Genomic DNA, 17,709 nt, shown 5'->3' on the forward strand with positions numbered 1-17,709 from the left:
CATTGTGTCTGTAGCCTTGGAAGAGTGAAGCAAGTGCTTCTAAGATGAAAGAGCTGCTTTTATAAAGTAATGTCAGAAGCGTATGGGGTGTAATTCAGCATCACGGTGTTAGGGGCATTCCGTTATGCAAACGTTGCAGCTTGCCAGATAGAATGATCCCCCTGAACATTGTTCTGGAGATTTTCTCAAACCCCTCCCCCCCAAAAGCCAATTTTTTGAGTGGTAGGAGCCCCGTTATACAAGCAGAAGTCCTGGCACAGGGCTTCTGATGGGGCACATTAGGAACCCTGTCCCTATTGAGTATGCTGCATATTTACTGTTAGGTAAAATGATGCAGGAACTTTTCCTTGCTGCTACCTCATAGAATAAATCACTTAAATTAGTGTTTCTGAAATGACAACTGTATAGACGACTCTGTAGGCACCTAACAGTACACATACTTTACTGCAGTTCTTTGAAGCTATACAATCAATTGTGTCCTCAAACCTCTTTTCTGTAGGGTGCCTTGTATTGCCTTCTTGGAAACCACAGTGGGGTGTGCCTGGCAAATCTTCATGACTGGGACTGCATTGTCCAAACCTGGCCTGCAATAGTCTCTTCTGGACTCAGCAAAGCAATGTCTCTGGAAAAACCATCCATAGTCCGACTATTTGATGACCTTGCAGAGAAGATTCATCGGCAGTTTGAAACAATAGGATTGGATTTTACAGTAAGCATGAAAGGTCCACTTCACTAAAGCAACGGTTAGGAATAACTGGATGAAGGGATTGCCAGCGGTTGCATGATGATCCTGGAACCCGGTAGCGGCATGTGCGAGTCTTGAGGGTGGGCCACCATAGAATCATAGAGTTGGAATAGACCACAAGGGCCATCGAGTCCAACCCCCTGCCAAGCAGGAAACACCATCAGAGCACTCCTGACATATGGTTGTCAAGCCTCTGCTTAAAGACCTCCAAAGAAGGAGACTCCACCACACTCCTTGGCAGCAAATTCCACTGTCGAACAGCTCTTACTGTCAGGAAGTTCTTCCTAATGTTTAGGTGGAATCTTCTTTCTTGTAGTTTGGATCCATTGCTCCGTGTCCGCTTCTCTGGAGCAGCAGAAAACAACCTTTCTCCCTCCTCTATATGACATCCTTTTATATATTTGAACATGGCTATCATATCACCCCTTAACCTCCTCTTCTCCAGGCTAAACATGCCCAGCTCCCTTAGCCGTTCCTCATAAGGCATCGTTTCCAGGCCTTTGACCATTTTGGTTGCCCTCCTCTGGACACGTTCCAGTTTGACAGTGTCCTTCTTGAACTGTGGTGCCCAGAACTGGACACAGTACTCCAGGTGAGGTCTGACCAGAGCAGAATACAGTGGCACTATTACTTCCCTTGATCTAGATGCTATACCAGGGCCAATCGAACTGGGTTCAAGGTAGTGCTTCATTCATTTCTGCTTCCAACGTTACGCCTTGCAGAGTGATTGCCGTCATGAATGAAAACCGTTTGCATGCTAGGCAACCAAGTAATTTTTGTGCACAAAAATTGAGCAGCTCGCGCGGGATTCATGAAACTGTGGGCTCAGGACTGTATGCCAGCAGAGAAATGTGTACCAGCCGCTCCTCACAACTGATTTACCATCCAGAATAGACCCCACACGGTTTTTGTGTTCCTGCTGGATGGTTGTGTGCTGCTAGTGGCAATGCACAAAAATGGGCCAAATAGGCTTGCATCTAGTGTGGGGCTTGCTATGGAATGGATGTGCTACAGCTGAGGAGCTTCCAGATCATGCTGCGTTTTCATGGGTGACGCATCAGCAGATCTTTGTAACCTGCTCTGGGAGCCTTTTTTGGTTGCAAAGCAGAGGAAAATACCACAGGGACCCGTGAAGAGGCAAGTATGAGGCCCACACTTTAAAGCCCTGTCTGCATTTACCATGGAACTCACAGCCCAGATACTGTGGGAAGCACATAGCTGAACACCCAGGTACATGCAGCAGTGGTGAATTGTGGAGCTACTCGGAGCAGGAAGAAGCCCTCATGACACGTATTTTGTTACGTGTTGGGGAGCCGCAGCTAATGACAAGGTGCCTCTAAGATAATTACTACAGGAACAGAACATTTGGAGGATAGTTATATGAGGTGTTTTTGGCAAGGATGTGAAAATATCATAACTTTTAAAGCATTTGTGCAGTTACAGTTTTCAAAAAGGCCGAATTCCTTTGGGAGAGTGGAGAGGAAGATGCAGTGCAGATATGTAGATGATCGCAGAAATTAAGGAAAGCACAAGGGGCTAGGATTACTGGGCTTTTGGAATATTCATCCAGCCAGTGTGGTGTAGTGGTTAAGAGCGGTAGTCTCGTAATCTGGGGAACCGGGTTCGCGTCTCCGCTCCTCCACATGCAGCTGCTGGGTGACCTTGGGCTAGTCACACTTCTCTGAAGTCTCTCAGCCCCATTCACCTCACAGAGTGTTTGTTGTGGGGGAGGAAGGGAAAGGAGAATGTTAGCTGCTTTGAGACTCCTGAAGGGGAGTGAAAGGCGGGATATCAAATCCAAACTCCTCCTCCTCTTCTATATATTTTTGAGAGTTTTTTATGTGGCAGTGGAGGTCTTTCGAATCCATTAAACGTCACGTGTTTCCCTAGGGAGGAATGTCCTTATTCTGTCAGAGACTTCATTTGCATCTCCCTTTCTTTGCCAGGTTCCGGAGAAATGTGTTGAGGTCGCTGTCCTCATGCAGAAGTCAGGGGTTCTGCAGAACAACTGGACGAGTCTTAGTTCAGAGGAGCTCCAACAGGGAATTCAGCGACAGAAAGAAAGGAATGCTGAGTCCTCTCAGTAAGTGCACCGGGGCCATAGTATAAAATTAACACTTTATTTAACGTTGCAGTGATATGTCTTAACTATTCATTTTATTTTGAAGTAAAATAAGTAAATAGCTAGAAATTTCACTTTTCCAGAATGTATATAAAGCTTCATTTGCTCTTCATCAGTCTTTTCCCCTTTTGCTTCTAAGAAAACAACAGTCTAATGACTGTCTTGTCTATTCACGAACACTTCAACATGTCTGTCTTTGGGTTGATAGACAAACTGGAAAATGTGGTGTTCAGTTTAAATTTTCCTTGTAAGGCACCTTGTGGCAACTCTTTCCTATGCTGCAGCTGCCACAAAGAATTGTATTATTTTAACAGGGGGAGAAACAGAGGAGGCACGCTGCATGTTATTAAGGTCCTAAATGTGATTAATATCGGAATGTTTCTTTTGATTTTCAGAAACTATGAAAACCTGATTAACAAACTGTTAGATTGTGTGGATCAAAGAAATCTGTAAGTACGCGTGTTTCATTTCCAAAACGTAAATCGTGCTCTGGCTTTGAGAGACTTTTAGACAGGATTGTGAGATTATTCTATGTGATTCTTTTCCCAATCCCCATTCTAAATTCTGTGGCAGATAAAACAGTTTTCTTTCAAGGTTTCTGTTCGTATAAAAGGAAATCAAAAGAAGATTCAGCCCAGATATTTTGACACTCGACAGTACCACACCCCCACAGGTCTTACGGGATCAGAGCTGAATAATGTGATAATTTAACTCAGGGATGGGGAACCTGTACCCTCCCCAAATGCTGTTGGATGCCAAACACCTACCAGCCCTAGCCAGCTTGACCAATGGTTAGGAATGATGGCATTTATAGTCCTGCGTGTGCTGAGTCACAGGTCCTCCATCCGTGCTTTAGCTAACAATAAATTCTGAATGTTTTGCTCAGTAGCTGCTTCTGAGTAGATTGAATTTTTGTTGTAAATCGTCTGAAGATGGATCATGGCACCACCTCTTGACTCTTCATGTTTTTCTTTTTAAAAACGTTCTTATCTTGAAGTAAATCCTCAACTCGTTGAAAGTCCTCGTTCGTATCTCATCTCTCTTCTTTGGCCATTATAGAAGGCTGCTGTTGACATTCTTCATCTTCCTTCCCCTTTGGGGATTTATTTTTTTAAATTTTGGAAACTCCATGCCTTTAAGTAAAATTATGATTAATCGTATCTTACAATCTTATGCAGGTGTTCAGTTCCAGTGGTTCAGTGTATAAGCAAAACCGTGTACAGTGATACCTTGGGTTAAGTACTTAATTTGTTCCGGAGGTCCGTTCTTAACCTGAAACTGTTCTTAACCTGAAGCTCCACTTTAGCTAATGGGGCTTGCTGCTGCTGCTGCCGCGCCGCCGCACGATTTCTGTTCTCATCCTGAAGCAAAGTTCTTAACCGAGTTACTATTTCTGGGTTAGCAGAATCTGTAACCTGAAGCGTATGTAACCCGAGGTACCACTGTATACTCAAACCCTTGGAATTGAACCCCTGTGTGAGCAGCCTGGGCCTTCCAGAACCAGCGTGCTGGCTCCAGAAGCCCTGGGGTGCTCTTGCGAGATCTCGTGGAAGCATCCCAGTCCCAGTGAGATGAGGGAGCCTTGCTTCCTGAGTAAGGCCCTTCCCTAGCAACGAGACTGCATTTAATTTGTGGGGTTTCAAACAGCCGGCCTTCGACTGCATGTAGTTGAAATTGTGCAAGTTAAATGCGTATAAAATGTGATCGTGTGGATATTAGAATTGCATATATCTCTACTACCACACACACCACCTTAAAATTAGAGCTGTTGTAGTCCAAATGAGAGTTGGGCCTCTTGTGTGCAAATGCTGGAGTGGAGAGCTGTTCACAGTGGCCGGAGGAATTGGTTTGGCCCTAAATTGTGCTTGATAACTGCATTCATTCCCTCTGTCCCAAAAGGCTATTTGATTCCATTTCCTCCTTTTCCTCCTCAGCCCCTGGAAGTTTGAGCACATTGGCGTCGGTTTTCTGTCCCTGCTGTTAAGAGACGACAGGGTGCTGCCTCCGAGAGCCATCAAATTCTTTGTGAAATGTCTCAACCACGACGCCCTAGTGGTTCGCAAGGTAAGAAAATGGCAAATGGATTTAAAGTGGTTGGTTGCCAGTGCTGATCCCATTCCTCTTAACCCAAAGGCAGAGTCACATGATAGCTTTCACACATGTCAAAGTGATATTCGCTGCTGTTCTTGTAAATGAGGTTAATACGCATTTTGCTTCCACACTACCACATCCTGGGCAAAGGTCAGACTTGGTGGACACATGTTGGCTTGCTGATTTTCCCAGTTTGCAAAGGAAACCACTATGGATAACTACCACCACTGACATTCCCTTTTGGACTTCCACTGCAGCCCAAAGTGAAGGGATGAATTAGCCCTTAGTAAATCATACTAAATCATGGAACGCGGGTGGCGCTGTGGCTTAAACCACAGAGCCTAGGGCTTGCCGATCAGAAGGTCGGCGGTTCGCAGTGGCGTAGCGTGGGTTGTCAGCACCCGGGGCAAGGCAAGTAATTTGCGCCCCCTAACTCTCACTCTGAGTGAGTGAGCCAGGTAGGGGCAGAGAGCTGCGAGTGCGAGCGCGCCCCCCCAGATGTTGCGCCTGGTGCGGCCGGCCCCCCCTGCACCCCCCACACTACGCCACTGGCTGTTCGAATCCCCGCAAAGGGGTGAGCGCCCGTTGCTCGGTCCCAGCTCCTGCCAACCTAGCAGTTCGAAAGCACACCAAAAAGTGCAAGTAGATAAATAGGTACCGCTCGGGCGGGAAGGTAAACAGCGTTTCCGTGTGCTGCTCTGGTGTCAGTGTTCCGCTGTGCCAGAAGCGGCTTAGTCATGCTGGCCACATGACCTGAAAAAACTGTCTGCGGAGCAGACAAACGCCGGCTCCCACGGTCTGTAAAGTGAGATGAGCGCTGCAAACCCAGAGTCATTCGCAACTGGACTTAACTGTCAAGTGTCCCTTTGCCTTTACCTTTTAAATTGTTACATAGGCATCTGCCTTACACTAGGCCAGACTAACTGTGCAACTACCTTTAGTTTTCTCTAACTTACAGTGGCTCTCCAGGGTCTTAAGGAGAGATCTTTTCCATCATTTGTTGCTTGGTCATTGGATGCCAGGCATTGAAACCGGAGCCTTCGGTTTGTGAGATTTTGTTGTAGCTTTTTCATAATACGATAAGATCAAAGAAACTAATCTAAATAAAAAAAACAAAAACAGGGAGACAGAGAAAAGAAAGCAGCAAAGGAAAACCAAAAGATAGAAGAAATGAGGAGAGAAAAAGGAAAAATAAAAAGTACTTCCGATTTTCCGTCTGTCAGTCACATGAAATAAATTACTCAAAATATAAACTCAAGAATGGCATCCAACTGATCTGCTTTCTGTGAGGCAATATTTTCCACAATCTTCCAACCCAAATGACTCGTATTAATTTATTTTCCTTTTACACAAAAATTCCAAAAGAGGTTCTGCAACCTCGAGCCTTCCCTGTGCAGGACACAAGTTCCTCCACTGAACTCTAGTCTCTTCCTCCCTGAACCACAGGAAGCATAGGGTGAACCATTAGGAGAAAATAAACGAGAAGAGTAGTGGGTCAAATTTAGTGCTATGAAGTGGGGGGGGGGGTCCAGCTTTTATGCTTGCTTTCTTCTGTTACTCAAAGCTGCTGGGTGAACCAGAAAGTTATTTTCCTTCGGATGGGATGAAAACGTGGGTGCAGATTGTTTTGGAAGGACACCACTTCTTCCTATTGATGAACAGGCAGGAGTCCACTCTTTGCGTAGTTCTGTAATATTGGGAGTGAGAGAAAGGGAGGGCAGCTTTCTTTTTTAAGACAGCAATGAAGCAGTTGCTTGCACTGACTTTTTAAAACGCATGAGCTAAACTTTTCTTTTCCCTTTTTTTAAAAAAGATGGCGATTTCTGCTGTGGCTGGCATCCTCAAGCAGCTGAAGAGGCCTCACAAGAAGTTGTCCATCTGCCCATTCCAAATCAGTAAGTGTCCTGAGCAAAAACAGCTGCAAGCACCAAGTTGCTTTCCCCCCATGAAGTTTTTATGTAGTGTGTATATGTGAACTATGTACAGTGGTGCCTCGCAAGACGAAATTAATTCGTTCCGCGAGTTTTGTCGTCTTGCGATTTTTTTCGTCTTGCGAAGCACGGTGTCGGGAAAGTTTTGGAAAAGCTTCAAAAATCACCAAAGTCTTCAAAAACCTCAAAAAAGGCTACCACACCGCGTGCTATGAGTTGCTCCTCGAAGTCAAGTCGCAACTGTATTAACGGTGTTAAGAAAAAGGAAACAAACTTGCAAGACGTTTCCGTCTTGCGAAGCAAGCCTATAGGGAAAATCGTCTTGCGAAGCAGCTCAAAAAACAAAAAACCCTTTCGTCTAGCGAGTTTTTTGTCATGCGAGGCATTCATCTTGCGAGATACCACTGTACTGTGTTATATGGGGGTGCCAGATTTCAAGCTTGCAGGATCTATTTTTCTTTCTGCTGGAACCCTAAGATCTATCATTCAGAGCAGGGAACAAAATGGCGGCTTGAGGATGGGTGGAGACAGTTGCATGCTTCACTCATTGAACCGTACCCTAGAGCAGGGAAAGCGGGGCTGTGTAATGTAGGGCCCTCCAGAGGTTGCTGGTTATCAAAGCTTAAAATCTTTCCAGTAGATCTTTGCTGCAGGGAGTTTTGTCCCCATTAAAGTGCCAAAGATGGAACCCTACCGCCTTCCCAAGATGGTAAATCTTGGTGTTCTTCAGCGACAAAGGCAACGATTGAGCTAATTTTCAGTAATATTGTACATTTTGATGGTGCTTGCTTTTTGTTTTAATTATACTTGTGCTTGCTTTTTGTTTTAATTATTTTGATTCGACGAAGCAAAAAGAAGTTGGGTTCGTAATGCAGGTTTAGTGGTTTTATTGTCATCTGAAAGCAAACTGCATGGCTTTCCTTTATATAGAAAATGTAGATCGCCCAAGAATTGTCAGATTTCTCCTGGAAATTCATGCGAAAAGGGAAGGGTGGGGGGGAAATGGTATGTATACAAATTCTTAAAACTGTCTGTCTTGTTTTTTTAAAAAAGCTGATCGTTTATGAAGGGCGGTGTCAGGGGTTCAGGAGCAGAGGCAAGGGCAAGGGAGGAAACAGAGAGCGAAGGGGAGGAGGCAGAAGAAAAGATGAGCGATGACGACGACCCGAGATCTCCGAGCCTTTCCAGTGAATCGGAGGATTCACAGAAAGGAGCACCAGTGGCCAGGGCAAGGGGGGAGTTTAGGGGGGCACCCCAGGGAGATAGAGCCAGAGGGGACTCAGAGGAGAGCAGTTGGAGATCGGGACCAGCGTCACCGCCAGAGAACAGAGAAGAGGAAGGGAGCCAGGGGGCAAGCGCTGGCAGCTCACAACAGGAGGGAGGGCACGAGTCAGGAGTGGCCACACCTCCATCTGGGAGCGAAGAGACGGTTAGACGGAAGGTGGAAGGTTGGGCGCGCGTGCCAAGTTCAAATGCACAGGAAGGCGACGCAGTAGGCAGCCCGGAAAGGGAGCCGGGTCCTAAAGCCCGGCGCAAGGAGACAGGAGGGTCCGGGGGGTCAGCGTCAGAAGAATCCCGGAAGGAAGAGACCCAGGGGGGCAGAGGGACCCAGAGAAGAACAGTCAGGCGGAAAAGGTGGAGCAGGGCTAGGATATTAAGTTGGTGTACGAGGGGCGGAGATTCAGACGGAGCTTCGCCGGTCTAGCTACTAGACGTAGAGTTGCACGCAGCAGCTTGAGAATGGAAACTGTAACTCAATAAAGACTTTTACTTAATGACCGTTGGCTAGCGTGATCCTCTGTGAGCTGGGATCTTGAAGCAACCCTGACAGTAAGCTCCGTCTCCAGAATTGTGGGCATCTACAGCCTCGAGGAGAGGAGAGAAGCAGGTGCCTACTAGCGAGCTCACGAACGGCAGCCGACATGACGGCTGAACAGCAGATAGCGGAACTCAGAGAAGCAGTGTCACAGCTGAATGCCGAGGCTCTCGCATCCAGGAAGAGAGAGGAGGACGCAGCTGCCGCCTACAGGGATCTCCAGGTCAGGTTGGAAGTGCTTACGAAGCAAGGGCAACAGACACCCAAACCAGAGGGGATTGGGTTGGGGAGACGCACAGGCGGTCTGGTCTCTCACTTCGATGGGAACCTGCAACAGTATCCCAATTTTAGAGCAGACGTACTGTGTGCACTGCAACTGCTGAGTAAAGATTTTAGAGATGAGCAAGAGAAAGTGGGATTCATCATGTCCTATTTGCATGGGGATGCCAGAGCATGGCTGCGCAATTTGTGGAGGGATAACGATCCGGCGCTCCAAAATGCGAATGCCTTTATTAAAGCGATGGATGCGTGTTTTTTATCAAGCATTGACGTGGATCTTGCTAGGCAACAGATTCATGGACTGAAACAGGGAAGGGCCAGCGTACGGCAGTACCATGCCCGCTTTTTCGCCTTGGCCAGTGCCCTAGAATGGGACAGAGATTCGACTCCTGTAAGAGACCTGTTCTGGGAGGGATTACACAGCTCTGTGAAAGATGAAATTGCGAGGGGGGAGAGACCCCGAACCACCCAGAAGGTCGTGCAGAGGGCGCTGGCAGTGGGGGTGCGGCTGGAAGGACGTCCGTGGAGCAGGGACGAAGGGCGTGGAGGGCGCGAAACAGCCAGGGGCTCCTCCTTCTTTCCCAGAGAAGCAGCGCGTACGCAATCCACGCCTCCGCCAGGAGGAGGAGCTGAACCTATGGAGGTTGGAGGTGCCAGGGCTCAGTCAGCAACCAGAGCCCTAGCACCAGCAGCAGTGAAAGCGAAGCCTCCTAGAGGGAACAGGAAGTGTTACGTCTGTGAGGAGCCAGGGCATATGGCGAAAGAGTGTCCCCAGAGGCTCAACAAGCTCACTGCAGCCTCAGCAATGGTGACTGCAGCAACGCAGCAAGGAGGACCACAGCAGGGAAACGACGCAGTCTGGCTGGAGGAAGAGGCACTGGGGCCCAGCCAGACGTGTTAATGATGCAGTCCCCAGAGATTTTACAGCCCGTGAACCCCCTCCCGCCCAAACCAGTGGTGAGGCTCACCGCATCTCTCCAGCTGCCCAATGGCATCACCATGGACGTGCCAATCACCATTGACTCAGGCAGCAATGCGGACTTTATAGGGCAGGACTTTGTCAACAAGCATGCTATACAGTTGCTGCCGGCCACACTGCCCCTGCAGGTTGTCACGGTGGACGGCAGGGAGCTGCTAGGGGGGCAAGTGGTGCAGCAAACGCCACCAATGGTGATGCGACTTGGGAATCACAAAGAAGTCATCAGCTTCAACGTCACTCAATTATCGGACACGCCCATTGTGTTGGGCATGAGTTGGCTGGACAAGCACAGCCCAACGCTGGCTTGGTACCAGAGGCAGCTGACCTTCGGCTCTTCCTTTTGTGCTGAACACTGCATCGTGCCCAGGCAGGAAGGAGAGGAAGAGGAGTCACAGCTGCTGCTAGGCACGCTGCAAGCGATTCCCCACAAGTACGCAGAATTTTTGGAAGTTTTCTGCGAGAAGGAGGCAGACCGGCTACCACCTCACAGGCCATATGACTGCAAGATTGACCTGCTGCCAGGGGCGGCGCTGCCTAAGGGGAGACTGTATTCCATGTCAGAGGACGAACTGCAAGAACTCAAGGAGTTCATAGATCATAATTTGGAGCGCGGTTTCATCCGGGAGTCCAAGGCAGCGGGAGGCAGTCCGGTGTTCTTCGTTAAGAAGCGGGATACGCCCCAAAAGAGACTTGTAGTGGATTACAGGATCTTGAACAGTGTGACTAAGCCATCGGACTTCCCCATGCCCCGAATTGACGACCTCCTCGCAAAGGTGCGGAAGGGCAGAGTGTTCACCAAGTTGGACCTGCGAGGGGCGTACAACCTCATTCGCATGCGGGAGGGAGATGAGTGGAAAACAGCCATGTTCACGCCACTGGGGACCTACGAATATAGAGTTATGCCGTTTGGATTGCAAAATGGCGCCCACGTTTTTCAAGCATTCATGCATCACGTGTTGGCGGGACTTCTCTACAAGACGTGCGTCTGTTTCTTAGATGACATCCTGATCTTTTCGGAGTCGCAACAGGAGCATGACAAACACGTCAAGGAAGTGCTGAACAGGCTAAAGCAACATAGGCTCTACGCCAAGCTGGAGAAGTGCCAATTTGACGTGACGGAGGTGGATTTTCTGGGCTACAAGCTGTCTGACAAGGGGCTCGCCATGGACAGCGCCAAGGTTCAAGCGGTGTTGGATTGGAAGAGCCCGCGCAACCGGAAGGAGGTCCAACGGTTTGTCGGCTTTGCGAACTTCTATCGCAAATTTATCAAGGGCTTCGCTATGCAGACGGCGGCCATCACTGACACGCTTAGCTCCAAGAAAAAGAAGTTCATTTGGACAGAGCAGGCGGAATAGTCCTTTCAGGCACTCAAGCGTCTCTTCGCGTCGGAAGAGCAGCTGCTTCACGTCAACCCCAGCAAGCCGATGAGGGTGGAGACAGACGCCTCGGACAGAGCCGTGGGGGCGGTCCTGCTGCAGAAAGACCCGCAAGGGGTGTGGCGACCGGGAGCGTTTTACTCCAGGAAGCTCAGCAAGTCCGAGCAGAACTACACCATATGGGACAGGGAGTTGCTGGCCATTCATGCAGCGTTCAAGGCGTGGAGGCACTTTCTGATCGGCGCCAAGCACACGGTGCAGGTTTGCACGGACCACAAGAACCTAGAGCACTGGCGCACGGCACAATTCCTGAACCAGAGGCAGATACGTTGGGCTGAGTTCTTTGCGAACTTCGACTTCCGAATAGAGTATGTCCCGGGGGACACCAACATCATGGCGGACGCTCTCTCTCGTAAGCCACAGTATCTGGAGGACGCAACGCCAGCGGCCGCCATGCACATCTTCGCACCAACAGTGTGGGCGTGTGCCGCGGCAACCGTGGACCTGGAGGCGGTGCGACGAGCGTTGCAGGGGGACTCCTTCGCACAAGCAAAGATGGCAGAGGTGCAAAGGGGCAAGGCAGCGGCCGACGGTTTCCAGCTAAGAGATGGATTGCTCATCCGTAAAGGGGCCATCTACGTGCCGGGAGACGAACTTCGCGCCAAGGTGCTGCAGCAGCTGCACGACGCGCCCACGGCTGGGCACTTCGGCAAGGAGAAGACGGTGGAATTAGTCGCCAGGGATTTCTGGTGGCCTGGAATGAGAGGGGAGGTCGCGGACTACGTGGCGAGGTGTGACACCTGCCAGAGGGCGAAGCCAGTGCATAGACCGCCGGCCGGACTGTTGGAACCGCTGCAAACTCCGGTCGAACCTTGGGAGAGAGTGGCCCTGGACTTTGTCACGGATCTGCCCAGCTCGAGGGGCAAGACGGCAGTGCTGGTGGTGGTGGACCTGTTTTCCAAGATGGCACATTTCATTCCGTGTGCGAAGGTGACCACGGCGGAGCAAACCGCCAAACTGTTCATAGACCATGTGTTCAAGGTTCACGGTCTGCCACGGTCTATTCTGTCCGACCGGGGGCGGCAGTTCATCTCGAATTTCTGGCAGAAGCTGATGGGCTTCCTGAACGTCAAGATCAACCTGGCGTCGGCGAGACACCCGCAGACCAACGGGCAAGCGGAGCGGGTCAATGCCATCATGCAGCAGTACTTGAGGTGTTATGCAAATCAACAGCCTGCGACGTGGGTGGATTACCTGCCGCTCGCCGAGTTCGCCTACAACAACACGAAGCACGTGTCCACGGGGATCACGCCGTTCTTCGCCAACAACGGGAGGCACCCCAGAACTTTTCCGGGACTGGAAAGGCTGGGGGAGGGGGAGCCGCAGACGGCAGATGCGTTCGCGTCGGAGCTGCAGGAAGTCCACGATCAGCTGAGGCGCCACCTGGAGCTGGCCAAGCACGCATACAAGGTACAAGCGGACAAAAGTAGAAGGGTTGGCGAAGAGCTCCACGTGGGAGACTGGGTCTGGTTAGCAGCCCACGCAGTGCCGGCCAGGTCGTTGGCCAAGAAGAAACTAGGGCATAAGCAACTGGGGCCCTATCAAGTCGAAGAGCAGATCAACCCGGTGGCCTTCAGGCTGGCGCTTCCGGAGGGTTCCAGAATGCATCCGGTGTTCCACAGATCGGTGCTCACTCCCTAGAAGGCACCGCACAGGTTTCAGGAACCCGGAACGGCGCCGAGTCCGGTCAGAGACAGAACAGGGCGCGCAGGAGGGGCACAGAAGGAGCGCATCAACGAAGTCACAGAGATTTTGGATTCCAGATGGGGGGAAGAAGGGGTAGAATACTTTCTCGCCAAGGAGGGCACCCCGGCCAGTGCGAACAGCTGGGTGCCGGGCTACGCCTTGGACGAACCTCTGCTCAAAGACGAGTTTCATGCCCTCTTCCCACATAGACCAATGCCAGCAGACTTTTTCGACGACTGGCTTTTCACGCCCACGCTTTCGGCCAGCACGTTCCGGGGGTTCGACTCGGACGAGGACCCGACACGAGACGTCCGTTCCCCGGAGGGGTCACCCTCGGGATCTGCCTCAGAACCCTCGTATTGGTGGGACGACAGACCAGAGGAGCAGTGGCGCAGGAAGTGGCAAGAAGGTCCAGGACGAGCAACGCCGCCAGGAGGAAGTGAGGGAGAGACGGACATGGACGTTTTCGGGGACGACCCTGGTTTCGAGCACGGCGGCACAGAGATGGAAGCAGAGGTGACCGTCGTCGACGAGAGCAGGGAGGAAGAACCGGAAGACTTCGGAAGGAGGCCCACTACGGGAAGCGAACGGTACCCGACATTCGTCCCCTTGACACAGCAGCACCCAACTCCAGCACCGGAAGGAGGGGAAGGGGGAGTGGAGGGCTTCGAGGGGGGGATGGATGTCAGGGGTTCAGGAGCAGAGGCAAGGGCAAGGGAGGAAACAGAGAGCGAAGGGGAGGAGGCAGAAGAAAAGATGAGCGATGACGACGACCCGAGATCTCCGAGCCTTTCCAGTGAATCGGAGGATTCACAGAAAGGAGCACCAGTGGCCAGGGCAAGGGGGGAGTTTAGGGGGGCACCCCAGGAAGATGGAGCCAGGGGGGACTCAGAGGAGAGCAGTTGGAGATCGGGACCAGCGTCACCGCCAGAGAACAGAGAAGAGGAAGGGAGCCAGGGGGCAAGCGCTGGCAGCTCACAACAGGAGGGAGGGCACGAGTCAGGAGTGGCCACACCTCCATCTGGGAGCGAAGAGACGGTTAGACGGAAGGTGGAAGGTTGGGCGCGCGCGCCAAGTTCAAATGCACAGGAAGGCGGCGCAGTGGGCAGCCCAGAAAGGGAGCCGGGTCCTAAAGCCCGGCGCAAGGAGACAGGAGGGTCCGGGGGGTCAGCGTCAGAAGAATCCCGGAAGGAAGAGACCCAGGGGGGCAGAGGGACCCAGAGAAGAACAGTCAGGCGGAAAAGGTGGAGCAGGGCTAGGATATTAAGTTGGTGTACGAGGGGCGGAGATTCAGACGGAGCTTCGCCGGTCTAGCTACTAGACGTAGAGTTGCACGCAGCAGCTTGAGAATGGAAACTGTAACTCAATAAAGACTTTTACTTAATGACCGTTGGCTAGCGTGATCCTCTGTGAGCTGGGATCTTGAAGCAACCCTGACAGGCGGTATATAAATTTGATAAAGAAATAAAATAGTTCCAGTCACAGGAACTGAATCACAGGGTCAATAATATACAGTGGCGCCTCGCAAGATGAAATTAATTCGTTCCGCGAGTTTTGTCGTCTTGCGATTTTTTTCGTCTTGCGAAGCACAGTGTCGGGAAAGTTTTGGAAAAGCTTCAAAAACCTCAAAAAGCTTTAAAAACTTCAAAAAAGGCTACCACACAGCGTTCTATGAGTTGCTCCTCGAAGTCAACTTGCAACTGTATTAACGGTGTTAAGAAAAAGGAAACAAACTTGCAAGACGTTTCCGTCTTGCGAAGCAAGCCCATAGGGAAAATCGTCTTGCGAAGCAGCTCAAAAAACAAAAAACCCTTTCGTCTAGCGAGTTTTTTGTCTTGCGAGGCATTCGTCTTGCGAGGTACCACTGTACAGTAACAGTTGCTTTCTCTTTTTGTGTGTGTGAGCAGGTGGAGCCCCTCAGCTTCCTGAGATCAGGGCCGGCGACAGACCTGACAACCAGTGGCTGCATTATGACAGTGCAAGGTTACCAAAGACTAAAGAAACTTGGGAGGCCTGTCGTTTCGTGGAGAAAACACACTGGGGTTACTACACCTGGCCTCGGTAAGTACGGGCTTGTCCCCCTCCTCCTCTGGTGAACCTGGAAGGGGCTAGGGCACAGATGGGGAACCTGTAGCCCTCCAGGTGTTCCATCATCATGGACCACCGGTTGTGCTAGTGGAGGCTGATGGGAGTTGAAGTTCAAGGATTTGTGGAGGGCCACATGTTCCCCATTGCGAGACTTAAAGCTCCCTTGTTGCCTCTGTCAGCAGCCTTCTAACAGCTGTCTTGCTGGTATAACAACTACTACTACTAGTAGTACATATATCCAGCCCATCTGACTGGGTTGCCCTAGCCCCTCTAGAAGGCTTCCAACATAATGAAAACACAGCAAAACATCAACCATTAAAAACATCCCTATACAGTGGTACCTCGGGTTACATACGCTTCAGGTTACAGACTCCGCTAGGTAAAGGGTAAAGGGGACCCCTGACCATTAGGTCCAGTCGTGGCCAACTCTGGGATTGCGGCGCTCATCTCTCTTTATTGGCCGAGGGAGCCGGCGTACAGCATGACTAAGCCACTTCTGGCGAACCAGAGCAGCACACGGAAACACCGTTTACCTTCCTGCCGAAGCAGTGCGTGTTTATCTACTTGCACTTTGATGTGCTTTTGAACTGCTATGTTGGCAGGAGCAGGGACCGAGCAACGGGAGCTCACCCTGTTGCGGGGATTTGAACCGCCGACCTTCTGATCGGCAAGTCCTAGGCTCTGTGGTTTAACCCACAGCGCCACCCGCGTCCCGACCACAGACTCCACTAACCCATAAATATTACCTCGGGTTAAGAACTTTGCTTCAGGATGAGAACAGAAATCGTGCAGTGGCAGCACAGCGGCAGCAGGAGGCCCCATTAGCTAAAGTGGTGCTTCAGGTTAAGAACAGTTTCAGGTTAAGAACAGACCTCCAGAACAAATTAAGTTCTTAAGATAGTTGTTTATTTCCATGACATCTGATGGGAGGGCATCAGGCCCTCTACATGGTTCCCTTCAGGCAGTGAGGAAACCGCCAGAAGACTCTTGGAACTGGACCTCAGTGTCCGGGCTAAACGATGCCGGCGGAGACATTTCTTCTGATATACAACAGTATACATACTCTGCTTATTCTTGTTTTCGGGCAGCAGCAACATTATTTCTCCAATATACCTTTTAAACATATTCAGCTCTTTGGAGTTTGATCTTACCTATCTACCTAACACATTTTGCTACAGTGAGTTGCAGTGGGGTCTAAATTTTGATTTGGCCAGGCTACCTTTTTAAAAAGAACATGTTTGAGCTCTTACAGTTTGCCTCCCTTCGTCATTGCTATACTGGAACAATGACCCAGGAAATGCTGTACCTACATTTTTTTTGTTCAAAAATATTGAAGCCTATCTTGATTATTTTTTTCTCTCTTCACAATTTCTAGAAATATGGAGATTTATGCTTCTGCTGAAGAGCAACCAAAGCTTGGGAGGAGTAGAGATGAGCTTTCAGAGGTGAATGTGATATTTTAAAACTCCACTGAAAGTATTTTCTGGGACTGATTCAAGCTTGAGCATATATATATTTATTCCTGTTGTGATTGTATACGTTTGAACAATTCCAAAGCCAAAATGTGTAATCTGGATTTTACATAGAGCCTAGGCAAAACAAGAATGCAATTAATGACTGCCCTATACACCATAGAACTTTTTGGTAATAATGGTTATTCTGATCATGTTTCACATTATCCTGCCTGCCCCCCCCCCATGGTGATTCAGTTTATAAATGATAAATGTAATAGCTTGATCATTTTACCTAATGGGAGCATTTGTTAAAAGCAGCTGCTACACAGGTTCTCTTGAGTGTGTCACACATGTGTTTTTTAACAATACACTGGTGCCTCGCAAGACGAAATTAATTCGTTCTGCAAGTTTTTTTGTCTTGCAAATTTTTTGTCTTGCGAAGCACGGTTTCGGAAAAGTTTTGGAAAAGCTTCAAAAATCACCAAAGTCTTCAAAAACCTCAAAAAAGGCTACCACACCGCGTGCTATGAGTTGCTCCTCGAAGTCAAGTCGCAACTCTATTAACGGTTTTAAGAAAAAGGAAACAAACTTGCAAGACGTTTTCGTCTTGCGAAGCAAGCCCATAGGGAAATTCGTCTTGCGAAGCAACTCAAAAAACCAAAAACTCTTTTGTCTTGCGAGTTTTTCGTCTTGCGAGGCATTCGTCTTGCGAGGTACCACTGTAATTGCAACATGAAGCGATTCTTGCATGGGCCATTATAGAATCTCATTTATGTGACCCAGTGCACATATAAAAGAAGTCATAAGCAACGGTTTGCCATGAATTAGTGTTACTTGTTCCCATTTGTGCCTGCCCTTCAGTTTCCGTTCCCAAGCCAGGAGGCACTCACAGTCTGTTTTTCTCCATATAAGCGATGAGCAGTTTTCCATTCAAAAAAAGCTGATGATTTCTTTTTTTTTTTTAAATATATATTTATTAAAGTTTTTCACATAAAACATATATTATATCAACATTGTCCATTTAGCATCTTTCAATTGTTACATAAGACTCCCCCACACCTCCCACATACACTTGCATCATT

At 49.5% G+C, this 17,709-nt stretch overlaps 1 protein-coding gene across 2 annotated transcripts in view; it reads left to right on the forward strand.

Annotated features, from left to right (window-relative positions):
- PSME4 (proteasome activator subunit 4) overlaps positions 1 to 17,709 on the forward strand; it is a 97,234-nt gene that overhangs the window by 55,980 nt on the left and 23,545 nt on the right. For both annotated transcript variants that reach the window (XM_028725082.2, XM_028725083.2), the window contains 7 exons: positions 500 to 709; positions 2,692 to 2,828; positions 3,263 to 3,316; positions 4,802 to 4,931; positions 6,772 to 6,853; positions 14,993 to 15,146; positions 16,549 to 16,618. In XM_028725082.2, coding sequence (XP_028580915.2) covers positions 500 to 709; positions 2,692 to 2,828; positions 3,263 to 3,316; positions 4,802 to 4,931; positions 6,772 to 6,853; positions 14,993 to 15,146; positions 16,549 to 16,618 — 837 coding nt within the window. The remainder of the gene's footprint in view (positions 1 to 499; positions 710 to 2,691; positions 2,829 to 3,262; positions 3,317 to 4,801; positions 4,932 to 6,771; positions 6,854 to 14,992; positions 15,147 to 16,548; positions 16,619 to 17,709) is intronic.

Source organism: Podarcis muralis, chromosome 3 (assembly GCF_964188315.1).
Source record: "Podarcis muralis chromosome 3, rPodMur119.hap1.1, whole genome shotgun sequence".
NCBI classification, from domain to species: Eukaryota; Metazoa; Chordata; class Lepidosauria; order Squamata; family Lacertidae; genus Podarcis; species Podarcis muralis.